Source organism: Notothenia rossii (genome assembly GCF_949606895.1).
Source record: "Notothenia rossii genome assembly, chromosome: 10".
NCBI classification, from domain to species: domain Eukaryota; kingdom Metazoa; phylum Chordata; class Actinopteri; order Perciformes; family Nototheniidae; genus Notothenia; species Notothenia rossii.
Window position 1 is genome coordinate 63,676,977 of NC_136908.1, and position 15,342 is coordinate 63,692,318.

Genomic DNA, 15,342 nt, shown 5'->3' on the forward strand with positions numbered 1-15,342 from the left:
TGTTTATCATCGATATAATTTCTTGCATTTAGTATTACCAAAAATAAAATACTCTCTACTTATATCATACTATACTATTGTATACGATTGGTATTACCACCAATATATTGCACCTTATACTTCACTTTACTATTGTGTTATAGTTTATCATATTTTCATTTTTGGAATATTTAAACACCAATGAACATCTTATTTTAAATACATAAAACTATGATGTACAGTTTACATATATTGTAACTTTCCCTCATAAGGTTTTCTTTAGTTGTATTGTTTTATGTATTACTTTACATTTGGATATCTTATTTTATTTACAACATTCAGACACTAATATGCAACCGTTACTGTCATATTTTGTATTCTTTGGGCTTACCACAAAGTTTATTTGCACTTTAACATTCATGATAACAGAGACCCTCCTGAACAAGTCAGAGTACTCAAAAGTAAATATAATGTACATAGATTGCTTGTTAGCTCTTACAGCTAAATTGAAAAGGGTTAAATCCAAAAGAGTAGGGTTTATTTGACTATTATTGAGACCGGACTATTCCATGTTCTGGATTACTCGAAAATATCCATAAATACAAAACAAGGGTCGTTTTTGTCACTGGGCGTTTATTATCCGTATTCATTAATTTCATATTCACATATTCATTTAAACATGACGGCTGAGTTTACATTGTTGAATTACACATCATGGATACATCTAAGGATGGCAGCAGTAGATGAAGTGGGTGGCTCTTAAAAGAGCCGTTGGTTTGTAGCAGTAGCGACAACAGGTTACTTGGAGCTGGTGTACTTGGTCACGGCCTTGGTGCCCTCAGACACGGCGTGCTTGGCCAGCTCTCCGGGGAGCAGCAGGCGGACGGCGGTCTGGATCTCCCTGGAGGTGATGGTGGAGCGCTTGTTGTAGTGAGCCAGACGGGAGGCCTCCCCGGCGATGCGCTCAAAGATGTCGCTCACGAAGCAGTTCATGATGCCCATGGCCTTGGAGGAGATGCCGGTATCGGGGTGCACCTGCTTCATCACTTTGTACACGTAGATGGCGTAGCTCTCCTTCCTGGACTTTCTCCTCTTCTTACCGGTCTTGCTTGCGGTCTTGGTGACCGCCTTCTTGGAACCCTTCTTGGGTACTGGAACTTTTGGTGGCTCAGGCATGGTTACGATTCTGGACTTCTTCGAACAGTGAGGAAAGCGAATGCACGCTACTCCTACTTATACCCTTGTATGCAAATAGCACTGTGCGGTTGCCCCTCTGCTATTGGCTGGCTGGAAAATAACGTCAGTGCTTAGCTGTTGGTGAAAGTGAAAGGTTTTCAATATTTACCTTTAATATGCTATAACCATTTTGATAACAGACACATGGTGAAAGTATATTTTATATTTTTGAGAATAATTGTATATTGCTCCCAATTAAGTTGTATTGATTCATTTGAATATAATAGGTTTTTTTTTTATATTCTTTACGTTTTTCTGTTTAATTACTTTTCATATTTAACTTAATCCTTGTCATATCTTTTTTTAACTGGCATCATTAATCTTTGGTAGTAGTATTTTCAACATTATTCTTATTAGGTTCTGTGTTTTAACAGTACATTTATATTGATATTTTCAATTGGGTTATGTGCTTTTGTTTGAGGCTCTAATGTCACCATCTAGTGGATGCAATCCGGAATAGAATAGAATGGGAGGGATGAAACCCTCTGTAATGGTCACACATGCACACACGGTGTGTTGTCTGCTTTTAACCCATCCTAGTACCAGGAGTCTAGTACCAGGAGCAGTGGGCAGCTATTGTACAGCGCCTGGGGAGCAATGGGAGTAAGGGGGGAAGGGGGTTGTCGGGTGCCTTGCTCAAGGGCACCACGGCAGGGCAGGAAGTGAACTGGGACCTCTCCAAGTAGCAGTCCACACTTAGGTCTGGTTGGGGACTTGAACCGGCGACCCTACGGCTCTGACTGAGCCACTACCAGACCGAAAGAAATGTGTGTTCAAGTTTAGTCAAGTTATACTAAACTTTTATTTTGAAGTGCCGTGTTCATAATGTGTGCATGTATTTATTGTTCTATGTATTTATTTTTAGAGATGCCTTCAAAATAAAAGTTCACTTTTAAAAGTAGTTTGATAATTACATTTTTTTAATCTACTTTGCTGACTTTAAACCATAAACCATTATTTGTGTTGGTTATATTGTATACCCTATCCATCAGTACTGTCAACGTGTGTTTACGGAATCAAATAACCTCATAAAATAAATCCTTTGACACTGAGAGAGAAAATGTCTTCATCCGGTGGAAAAACAATTCAACACAAGCAGCTGACACACATCTGAGTTTGTTTCAGTTTATTTCATAACTCTTCTGCATATACTATCAACAATTTAACAAACAGGATTCTTTTTTGTTAAAAACACAATGTAACATTAAACGGGATGAGGTTTAACATGTGATACACTTATACCACTTATAACCAGAGAACGTCAGAACAAACTTTTGGCTTATTCAGACCAATTTGGCAGCGTTTTGTTTTGGGGATCGGTGTTGGTATAAAGGTACTTGATGTGGACGGAGGCAGCTTCACGGGTATTTCACACGCAACAGGCAGCAAAGTCTATACGGACTCCACACAGAAAGGAAACTACCTCCACTACATGTTGGCAGGACACAACACCCCTGGGTGGATATGAACGAACGGCGGTGTGCAATCAAAACCATGCATTACAAAAAATAAAATAAATAATAAATACACTTTGCAGGTATGCCTACAAACAGTCGCTTTTCGAGAAATGTCATGACATGCTGCAAAATGTTTGATTTGATTGAAACAAAAACGATTTGTGGACCGTAAGATCCAGTTTGTGCCTCTGACGGGAAGTCAGGTTTTACATTTTCTCCATTTATAAATGTGAATGACTGTGTTATCATCAATACTCAGTGAAATCGTAGGATTCTTGATACCAAATTGACCAAGAATGTATCATTAAAAAAAAATCTTCAACATACACTCTTCTGTTACCGTTAGCATACTGGTTTTGTAAGCAACTTTAACAGGTTGTCATTTTTATAAAAACTCAATTTATTCAAGTTTATTACACGTAATAATACTAACGTTATAGTCTACCTTAGCTAAATATTCATTTTAACTGAATAGAGCTTGAACTCAGACCAACAATATGGAACCTCGTTTACCCACTGCTAATAACTTACAGCTAACAGCTAAAAGCTAGCAGCTAACAGCTAACGTGAACTAGCTCTCCTGCAGATTCAACCACATATTTTTGAGCTTGTGAAAACAGAGCTCATGTTGATGACTTTAAATACTGCTGGGTAGCTTAACTTATCATAGTACATTATATTGAATGTGTTCATTATATAGCAAAGTAAAGTACTTCAAAAGTGTACTATACTGTACCTATTACTCTTGTTATCATACGAATATGATGCATTTGGGAGGAAACAAGTTACAAAACCATTGGTATGATTATCAATGTTATCTCCAACCTAATTCTTCTTGTATCCTATGATCTAACAATACAATTACAAACGATCTACCTCAGGTGAAGGTAAGAGACATTTGTCTTATTTTGATTATCTGTGGAATAAATCTTGATATGGAACAAGACACACAGTTTCTTTTCTTCACAGGTGTCAATGTGTGCAGTTAGATCATTCTTATGAATGACATTCCTATTGCGTCCTAAACATCTTGTGCCACATAATAAAGTTTTAAATTGATATGTTCAATCATCACTTATGGGTGTATACATACTTGTTAAACAAATACTGTTTCACCTTAAGAGTAATATATTGGATAAAGAAACAGACATGCATCTTAAATAAATCTACTTTTCCTGAAAACAACGTAAAACTGAATCTTTTTGAATGAAAACACAACTCCTCAAAAGCAAAACGATGATTCCCTGAAAGGCACAAACTGAACCACCGATGCATTTGAATTATTATTATTCAGTTGATGATAATAAAGTGTGTTGGTGTGAGGTATGGAGAGCTAACGGAGGGTGTAGGACTTCAGGGATAAGGCTGGACTTCTCCGATCTACACAGCACAGGGATAGCAGCTTCGAGGAAACACAGAACACTTTTCACAACTGGAAAAATAGGATTGAAAAAAGAAAACAGGAAGTACTGTAAATTCTCAAACAGTGGCTCCAGGCTTAAGTAGAAAACTAGTTTGGAAAAATGACTTGTGTGCATTTGATCAGATCCATTTTTACTGATCTATTTTAAAAGCTTTACAATTGTTTTTTTGCCTATAACACCTTCACTACCCTTGGAAGACTTTTATTGGGAAACATTTACAGGAATTTGATATTTCCAACTTCAATAGCAGTGAACACTGACTTTTTAAATATGCTTTACTGATCATTGATAACTTCCTTTTGTTTCACATTAAAAGCCTTCTTGTGGTTCCTTTTTACCATCTCACTACTTTTGGAAGACACTTATTTATTTAGATTTTTCCATCATAATGAGATACAAGAATATAAAAAACTGTCTTTTATTTAGCTTTTTGATCAATCCTTGTTCTTACATTGGCTTCACATTATCTAAAAAAGTGATGTACTCAGTAGTTTGTGAACGACAGCTAACATTAGTACACAAAATGTAAAGGTAGCTAAGCTAATAGCAATATAACTTAGCTAACAAGGCACAAATCTAAGGGGCTAAAGCTGCATTCTCCTAATCATGCGGGATAAATGGTAGATATTAAAAATATTTGATTTGTGAAAGATCTTTTAATGTTGCAGAGTTGGTCATGTAAGGGTAAAACATACAAAAAAGCACTACCTCATTTACATTTGGATTTTTAAACCTCAAACGATGGAATTGAAACGGATCTCAGTCATCTATCTTATTTATTGATGTGTGTCTTGTTGTATGTGATATGGACCTTGAGTCTGAAATAAAGATTGAATTGTGTCTTTGGCCAAGGAGCTCATGTTTTTGGTTCAGTTCATCAGCAGGATTACACAAAAACCAATGGCCCGATATTCATGAAAAGTGGTCCAACAGTGTAACAATGGCTAAGCAAGAACTTGAGAACATCCCCAGAGAAGATCCACATCATGAGGCAGACACAGACTCCAATTTTCACTTTTTGGCAAACGACCTTCCAGTTCTGGTTTTATTTGAGAATATACAGAAAAATTACCTGATTTTTATGAAAATTGTTGGAAGGATGTAACGTTGGCTAAAGAAGAACCTGTGAACAGTTGGAGGAGATCCACATCACGAGGTGGATACACACTCCATTTTTCACTTTTTGGCAATGGCCTTTCAAATGCCCTTGTAGTTCTGGTTTTATTTGAGAATTTACAGTATTTCACCTCCCATTCTGCCAAACACACTCATTCTTTGTTCTCACTGTAACACACATACTCATGCCACTTATAGTTTCTTGGTTGATATGTAGGAGAAAGTACAAAATAACAGCAAGAAGAAGAACAGGCCACACAAAGGTAGAGACATACTAAATACTTCAGATTCAAGCCCCTGAACATACAGTAGAAATCAAAACGTCACTCGCAAAATCCAACAGCTTCCAGGAGCCCGTGGAGTCAGTCTGTGGGACCCTGAATGCATCGCGTTGTGTTCGGGACACTGATTTGTGTTTTTTTAAATATCTGAGATAGGCTATGGCTTTGGCTCTGGTTCAGAGCTGGAGGGGTATGGAGCTATTTCAGGGTCATAAGTTTTGATCATTCAAAAAAATACAATTTATTTGAAAGTCCAAGTTTTCATCCTGAACTTTGAAAAATACAATGTTGTATTCAAAACAAAAAAAAGTATTTGGAATAATTGTTCAGGTTGAATATTATTTTGATTCAGTTCAGCAATTTTTTTTAATAAAATATTTATTTTCATATTTCACTTTTATACATACTTTGATATTTGAATACTTGTTTTTTTCAGTTTCAGATTTTACGTTTTCAGATTCAAAACAATTATTTTTTCAGTTTCAATCTTTTTCTAGCCTTCAGATCGTTTTTCACTTTCAGATCTTTTTTTTTCGCTTTCAGACTTTTGACCGTGATATTTATTCGGGGGGCGGGGCTTACCAACGAGTAGTTTGACACCCTGAGTGACAGCCCTCCCTCTGTCATGATGCCTTCATGGATAGCGCAAGAAATACAACTACACACTTTCTATACAAAATACTCCCGTGATTGGTGGTAAACTGATACCAGCATCAAAGTTCCGTTAAGCGAGCTGTTGAGCATCGTAGTGGCAACAATCAACGTAAGAACCATAAACTGTGCTAGAATCTGAAATCACGTATCCGCAATCAAGCGTTGTCCTTCCCCACTTCCACGTAGCTCCATGAACGCAGCATAGTATTGGCTTGGTTTTTGCGATCAGAATCTGAATACCTTTATTAGTCCCAGCCACAGGGGATACATTTATATTGTTACAGCAGACAAGAGCCAAAGACAGCTTCATGTTACCTAAAAAAGAAATTATATAGGCCTATATTTTTAAAGTTACACATTTTACATAATACACACCCTGTGACAGTTCTGGGATTTAGCAGCCAGGTATATATTGCACAGTTTTTAACGGCATATATATATTGCACATAATGCAAATATTGCACATAGTTGGTATTTATCCACAAGAGGTGTTATAGTCTGTGTTGTTTTGTGCGGGGTCTACTAGGGGCTGTGCTGGTTGTATAGTCTGACCGCTACAGGAAGGAAGGACCTGCGGTATCTCTCCGTGAGACAGCGGGGGATGGCGTCAGGTCCACCAGAACAACCTGCTGGCTCGTTGCGGATACGTAATTTCACATTCTAACACAGTTTATTTGTACTTGATTGTTGCCAACTACGATGCTCAACAGCTCGCTTAACGGAACTTTGACGCTGGTCTCAGTTTTTTAACATCCATGAAGGCAACATGACAGAGAGAGGCCTGTCACTCAGGATGCCAAACTTCTCTTTGCTAAGCCCCGCCCCCTCAAGCAACATCAAAAGTTTGAAAGCGAAAGAAAAAGATCTGAAAGTGAAAAACGATCTGAAGGTGAAAAGCAATGTGAAATCTGAAAAAACAAGATTTGAAACTGAAAAATTAATTGTTTTGAATCTGAAAACGAAAAATCTGTGCTGAAAAAAATAAGGATTCAAATATCAAAATATGTATAAAAGTGAAATCTGAAAATAAATAGATTATTCAAAAAAATTGCTGAACTGAATCAAAATAAAATTCAACCTCAAAAATTATTTCAAATACTTTTTTTTATTTTGAATACATCGTTGTATTTTTCAAAGTTCAGGACAAAAACTTGAACTTTCAAATAAATTGTATTTTTTTGAATGATCAAAACTTATGACCCTGAAATAGCTCCATAGAGGGGGGTGCAGTCGAGGAAAAACTAAACTCGGACAAATTCAAACCAAACATCCTCTCTCCCTTAAAAAGTGTTCAGATGATCTTTTTTTTTTATTATTCATCCATCCGCTCCATCTGTCTTTCAGCATTTTAGAAAAATAGAAATCAGGAAAATCGTTGTTTACAAAAATAAAACCAAAAAGTTCGTCCAGAGTCTTCGTCCACACGACAACTTCACATAAATATGGACTGATATTGCACAGCGAGGGATTTTCTTCCGATATGAAGGAAATCACTGACACAATTTGTAGAAAAACAAACAAAAAAGAACACGTGAGGACGTCAAAATGATTTGCATTTCCTGGATAGGTTGTTTTTATATATTTTTTTACTTCCAGAGAGACAAGCGACCCCAGGCCCTCCTGCATCAGGCAGATAATCCTCTGCTCCAAAGAAAAACAACAAAAAAAGCTTCAGAAGTATCACTGGTGAATTTTTTGGTTGAAGGCACAGATTTTCCAGAAAAAGGGTAGGTGCTGATTTTTTAGAAGTGCAGCAAGGGGGGGTCCTTCGGTCGGATCGACTCTCCTGATGATCGGAGGGCAGGGCGTCGACTCTCTGTGGAAAAAAAAACACAATTTCAGTTTTTAACGTCTCGTTTTAGAGGCAAAAGCTACTTTTCTTGCAGAATAAATATTCTCTTTTCAACCCCTGCCGTGATATGACTCAACAGTTTAGTGCTTCCTGTTCCCTTGTCTGAAAGTGAATTGTTTGTTATATGCCTATACCGACAACTAAGATAAGATGGATCTTTATTTATCCCTGTGGGGAAATTCATGTATCATGGCAGCTCAAATACCTCCGTTGTTGCACATGTAGGATGCAAATATCCAGACAGAGGATATAAAAGGTAGTTAGTTGGTTTAAGAATCAGCTTAATTGATTTATTTTATACTTAAAAGCAACACTTCTAACATTTTTTGGAAAAGTCAGATTTTTTTGGAAAAGTCAGATTTTTGAGAAAAAGTCAGAATTTTCTGATTTTCAGAAAAATATCCAACATTTCGAGAAAAAACCTTACTGTTTTGAACATGACAGGATGTATGATTACCTACAAGACCCGGTATCCCTCCATCTTGTGACTGTTTAACTCCCTCTCTTGGATATCAGCATGTGAAGGACACTGTTCAGGAACTAGTTGATGCTCTGTATGTGATGACTCCTTCCATTCTGGAGAGGATCACAGATACATGGATCCTGAGGCTGAAGCTCAAACCGGGGACCAGGGAGAGTTCTCTAACACCAACGATAGCTTTTTACTTCAGAAATCATAAAGTGGTGTTAAATATGTGCAGATTATCCTGCTGAACAAAACACGTAAGCATCATAAATGTTTGAGATTATTAACAAAAATTGGAAAATCTCATTGACTATTTGGGAGATGCTGCCTTCAGGGTCCACTACAGAAATGCTTCTCCACTGTTTATATAGGTAGGTCGTCCTCCCGCCCCCCCCCCCCACCTTTCAACATCTTCCTGGAAGTTAATCCTCGGCAGCAGATGGTGCTCCACAGCTCCTGTAGTTATGAATGATTGCACGGTTTTAGGCATTAAATTGGATCAGAGTAATCCAGAGCAGCATATGCAGCCAAATCCAGCCGCCAGGAAAACTGTTCCTCCTTCCTTTCCCCCCCGACGAGGTGTCAACAACCGCCCGCCGCCGCGAAACACCCCGGGACGCTCCAGAGAAACCCCCTTTATGATTGCATCGTGAAGAAAAAGAGGAGGTTTTATTTTGCAGGTAGAAATAAGAATAAAGAGTCTCGCCAATGAGGGTTTTAAGAATGGCTTAAAGAATCGATTATCCGTGAATCAATGCCAGTATGTCAAACCGCCACACGTTCAGATAGCCTTTCAAACCACATCAATTAATATTATCATTATTGCAAATGTATTTTAAAAAATCCCAGGTTTCCAGAAATATACTTTTTGGCTTGAAAGAATTTGAGTTCATGAAAAATAAAAAAAAGTCTAAAGTTGTGATGTTGACCTCTTTGACCTCTACACATAAGGCCATATATTTAAAAAAAAAATGTATGAAGTGTTTATTTTCTCAGAATATAAAAGAGGAAAAAAACTTGTATTAACTTTGAAATTCTGTTTCATATTGTGTTTTGAGTATCCTGGTGTTTTGTACATTTTTTGAAGGTGACATTAAAGTCTAATTGAAATACAAATGAAATGGATACAAATATATTTCTTTAACAAATAATTTTAAATGTAGAACTTGTAAATTCAATTTACATTTTGTATGTAGTTACTCTTAAAGTTGGGCGGTTGTAAAAACTAAAAGTCAAGTCATTTCTATTAATATTTCTATAAGCCTAATAACAACAAAATATAATTAAAGCAAACAAATATATATAATATGAATAAAATATTCCTAATTCATTCCCACGCTCTGGTAGATCACATGATTGTCCACTGGGTGGCGCTGCAGCCCGTCAGCAGCGTTTCTCTCTTCTCTGGGTTTTTGGTGGGATTCAGGGCAGACGTGCTTTGTTTACCTCGTGTTTTTTACATTCCTCTTAAAAATCTTTATTTGACTTAGTCTCCAGGAATCCTCAAGGATAATATCTGCTTGTATTGAAGATAACAAATTAAATTAATGAAGATTTAAGGACAAAATGTTAAAGTTTTAAAAGCTTTAACCTCTGCAGATGCAAAAACTTTGACATTTGGGTGTCTCACTCTCGCTCCAGCAGTCTAAACACACACACACACACACACACACACACACACACACACACACACACACACACACACACACACACACAGAGACACACCACGCGCTATTTTAAGCATGATGGTGACGTGCAAATGTTCGACGATGCAAAGCAGATTAAATGCTGCATGCATGTTCCTCCGTATGAAGATATGTGTCCTCAGCCCTGACGTGTGGGAATATATGCACAGAGAAGTGTGTATGTGTGTGTGTGTGTGTGTGTGTGTGTGTGTGTGTGTGTGTGTGTGTGTGTGTGCGTGCGTGCGTGCGTGCGTGCGTGTGTGTGTGTGTGTGTGTGTGTGTGTGTGTGTGTGTGTGTGTGTGTGTGTGTGTGTGTGTGTGTGTGTGTGTGTGTGTGTGTGTGTGTGTGTGTGATTTGATGATTCACTGCTCTGGTTGTGAAACATCACAGTAACCTGGAGGCTGTTTTTTTTTTTTCAGCTGTCAGTTCATAAAGTTGGAGAGGTTTTATTTAAATAAATATTAATAATTATTTTACATTTTGATGACATGTTTGGGGTTTCGCCACTTTATGGATTTACAATGTTACCCCCCAAAACAGAAAAAACAATATCTGTACTGACCTTGACACTGTCTTTCCACTCAAGAAGGAAATACAAGTAAGAAATTATAATTAAAAAAAATCCAGAACTGTATTAATAATGATAATAATAATAATAATAATAATAATAATAATAATACAGTTTATTTAACCACAACAAATGTACACGCAGAAAAAAAGTCATTAAATATACGTTTTTTTGCTCCTGTGGTTCTTCCAGTTTTTATAAGTACGGGGTAAAATAAGTGACAGTATTTTATTTAGTTTTAGCAAACCGGGAATAACCCTGATTTTGAACATTTAAGATGTTGCGTGTAATCCCTGCAGCAGCTTTCCTACAAAGTAAAATATGGGTGTTGCATTAAAACGACATTAGAACAGAATCAGAGGTGAGTCTGCTGGACCCTCGCTGACCCCGGAGCATTATGGACTTAAAAACAAACACTGCAAATCCCAGCGAGGACGCGTCTCTGCACGACTTAACTCAAAGTGTTTTTGAAGCATTCACAAACATGACGGCGGTTTTAAAAAGGATCTGCACACATATCAGACCTACAAAAAACAGCAACACACACACAAGTCTAAAATCTGGATGCTTAAAATTGACCGTATCCAAATCTGTTTTCACACCCAACCCACGTAATCCGCGGACGGTCTGGCGGTGTTTTGAACGGGCGGGAATTATGGGAAATCTGACGGCGACAGGCCCTACAGCTGTTACACGACTCTGTGCACATATGTCCAAAAAACAGCTTTAAAAAGAGATGTCGGTGCAGGAGAGGTAAACTATTATGCAAGGAGTAAAGAGAGAAACATACGGAGGCACACTTCTGCAGGGAAAGAAACATTTGAGTTTGACACAAAAAAAACTGAAAATTGTGTTTAAAAAGGGGGATATTGTTTTTATTTTATTATTAATGTATGCCTTTTATTGGATAGAAATTAAGATATGTTGCACATTTCTGCACACAACTACTATTAAGAAGATATTACATGTAGCTAGATTGATTTTGTGTATTTTTTCTTTTATTTAGTTATATATTTTTTTAATTTATACACTATTTATATTTTCTGAAGTATTAGTATTTTTGGAATTTAATATTTTATTACATTTTTTGCAATGCACCAAAGCAGATTCCTTGTATGAGTAACGGGGACAAAACGATGTGTGCATGCAAATCAAATGCAGTCATCCGTGCAGCTGCAGAGAGGCGCTGCTGCTGCACGTTCCTCTGGTTGCTCTCCTTTATTTACGAGATGAATGAAAAAGGCCCACGTCTTCACACCTGCTCCTCAGTCAGCGATGATGAAGACGAGCTGCAGATAGACGCTCACTTTCTGCAGCCTTTACATCATCATCATCATCATCATCATCATGAAGTGACCAAAACCCATCCGGGCCCCCAGGAGCCGTTGGATAACAAGAGAGAGAGGCTCTTCTGTTCCAGCTCTTTCAGCTCTGAGTTTTCACAACAATTTCCTACACGATTCACAAAAGCATTGCAGTTATGTTGTAGCTGTACCAACCCAGTCTCACATCTAAACGTGTAATAACTACGTTGGTCCACCACGTGGGACGTAGTATTGCTACAAACACGCCTCTGAAATTGTAAGATCCCTACGTTTTTCTTCACCATTTATTTCCAATGGCTGGCGTCTATGTCACGTGATCTTCAAATTTCTCGTTTTATTCTCGGTGGAAAATGCCTATTTTAAGGTTAGTTTGGCCATTAAAATGTGTTTTGATGTCATTTGATGCGAGAAATATGAGTTGTTATTTCAGATTATGTGTGCAGTGGATGTACATGATCTTTAGTTTGCTAGTTATTACGAAGATTACTTCAGGAAATTGTGTCCATACAACGTTTTCATTGTTACCAAGGTGGTTGCTAGGGACGCTGCTATCGATATTATTTCTGTTATGTTGTGTAACTGTTTAATGGTGTTATCTTTATTGCGACCCCCTTCCCCGTCAATGTATAGTGTTGGTCCACAGCGCAAACGTATTAGTTTAACAAAATCCGCATCTAAAGATACGTTATTTTCCCCTGTGCAATTCCAGTCTCACATCTCACATCACATCGTCATTAACAAATACCGGAAACAGACGTAGGCAAGATCCTCAGCTCTGTGATTGGATGTTTTAGCTGCAATGCACGCTGGGAAATGGTGTTTATGTGATGTGAAATCCGAAAACATTTAAAAAAAATAAAATAATACTTTATTCCGAGTGTGCTTGCTTTTCTCTTTGAAAGTCATCACATAACGGCATTGTAATACACGGTTCGGCTGCATTAAATATTACATATCTGCCGTAGTTCTTTATTTATAGAGCCTTGATGAGAAGACTTCTAGACAAACAGGAAGAAATGCCGTGAAAACTGAAAACGTGACGTGAATCATAAATATATCAGCAATTAAACAACATCTTACATTTCTTTTCACACAATACGTTTCTTTACAATATCAACACTAATTTGGCTGACTTTTATATTTGATCCAATTGGTAGATAGGCTGTGTTTACAGCATAACGTTGAACAGCTGATAGAAAGGGACACCTGGTGGCAGAGTTGGGTGTAACTCGTTACTGTAATAATGTTACTTTTTTCGGTAACGGAGTAGTGTAACGCATTACTTTTATAATTCAGTAATCACACTACAGTTACTAACATTGCCCCGACACGCGTTACTTCGTTACACTGACAGACAAGAGGGGTTTCCGCCGCAGGTTTATATATACGTAATCTGCACGTCCACATCTCCACACGCAGTGCTGCATAAACATGGCTGAGTCAGAGATAACTTTCGAGGGGTGGAGGTATGCCCATTATTGTGAGTTTGTCCGAAGAATAGACAGGAGTGTGACGGTGAGGTGCAAACTGTGTCCAGGCCAGAAACTGTTATCCACTGCTGTAAACACCACGTCAAACCTCAACACCTGCAAAGAACACATGCTAAGGTGAAGCTAACGGCTAAGGACCCCCGAACCCAGAGTGAGGATGTTTTGAGTGCGCCGCCTCCGACTCCGAAGCAGCAAAAATTAGAATGTGGAGGACCGGTAACCAAAGCAGAGATGGACAGGCTTGAAGCATCCTTCATAGTAGAGGAAATGTTGCCCATTTGCAAATTGGAATCACCATCGTTCAGAGATATACTGACAGGAGACAGAGGACAGCCATGGTCACACAGGAAAACATTCAGGAGCTATCTGGATCAGTCTTATGCGACAATGGAAACTGAACTAAAGAGAACATTTGAAATTTTAGCAGTTTGGTGGTTAAAGCATGTTATTGAATTTTAGTATTTTTATTATTAGATATTAATAGGATCCCTATAAAGTATATTCATTACTCGTTATTCTCTCCTAATAGTTAATTAAAGACTGTATGTAATGACTACTTTGCACATCCCTTCAAGATTTCCTAAGGTTTATTGACATCATATTCACAAACGGTGTAGTTATGCAATGAATGAAAAACTTGGGTCGCAGGTTCCTCAACAGTGCATTACAAGACATCTATCAATATGTGTGCATACCTCCAGCAATGTTAACTTGAAGCACTTATTTTAACTGATATTATACATATGTATTATACTCTTATAATATGTATATAGATAGTATAAGAAATGTGCAGAATGACAGTTTAATGCTGGAGGTATGCACACATATTGATAGATGTCTTGTAATGCACTGTTGAGGAACCTGCGACCCAAGTTTTTCATTCATTGCAGAACTACACCGTTTGTGAATATGATGTCAATAAACCTTAGGAAATCTTGAAGGGATGTGCAAAGTAGTCATTACATACAGTCTTTAATTAACTATTAGGAGAGAATAACGAGTAATGAATATACTTTATAGGGATCCTATTAATATCTAATAATACAAATAATACAATTCAATAACATGCTTTAACCACCAGGTGTCCCTTTCTATCAGCTGTGCACCGTTATGCTGTAAATACAGCCTATATACCGATTGGATCAAATATAAAAGTCAGCCGAATTAGTGTTGATCCTGCAAAGAGACGTATTGTTTGAAAAGAAATGTAAGAAGTTGTTTAATTTCTGATATATTTATGATCCACGTCACGTTTTCAGTGTTGGCGGCAGTTCCTCATGTTTGTCTAGAAGTCTACTCATCAGGGCTCTATAAATAGAGAACTACGGCAGATATGTAATATGTAATGCAGCCGAACCGTGTATTACAATGCCGTTATGTGATGACTTTCAAAGAGAAAAGCAAACACACTCGGATTATTTTATTTTAAAAAAATGTTTTCGGTTTTCACATCGCATAAACACTATTTCCCAGCGTGCATTGCGGCTAAACCATCCAATCACAGAGCTGAGGATCTTGCCTACATCTGTTTCCGGTATTTGTTAATGACGATGTGATGTGAGATGTGAGACTGGAATTGCACAGGGGAAAATAACGTATCTTTAGATGCAGATTTTGTTAAACTAATACGTTTGCGCTGTGAACCAACACTATACATTGACGGGGAAGGGGGTAGCAATAAAGATAACACCATTAAACAGTTACACAACATAACAGAAATAATATCTATAGCAGCGTCCCTAGCAACCACCTTGGTAACAATGAAAACGTTGTATGGACACAATTTCCTGAAGTAATCTTCGTAATAA

The 15,342-nt window shown here is 37.6% G+C and overlaps 2 protein-coding genes across 2 annotated transcripts in view; both read right to left on the reverse strand.

Moving 5' to 3' along the window:
* Positions 1-592: 592 nt before the first annotated feature.
* On the reverse strand, positions 593-1,172 carry LOC307022406 (histone H2B 1.2-like). The gene has a single exon (XM_079655218.1). The coding sequence runs from the start codon at positions 1,153-1,155 to the stop codon at positions 778-780; it is 378 nt and encodes a 125-aa protein (XP_079511344.1). The 5' UTR covers positions 1,156-1,172; the 3' UTR covers positions 593-777.
* A 6,177-nt stretch (positions 1,173-7,349) lies between these two features.
* Positions 7,350-15,342, reverse strand: part of LOC307021986 (potassium voltage-gated channel subfamily A member 1) — a 47,440-nt gene continuing 39,447 nt past the window's right edge. The window contains exon 2 of the mRNA XM_079654556.1: positions 7,350-7,963. The gene's annotated coding sequence lies outside the window, so the exon portion shown is untranslated. The remainder of the gene's footprint in view (positions 7,964-15,342) is intronic.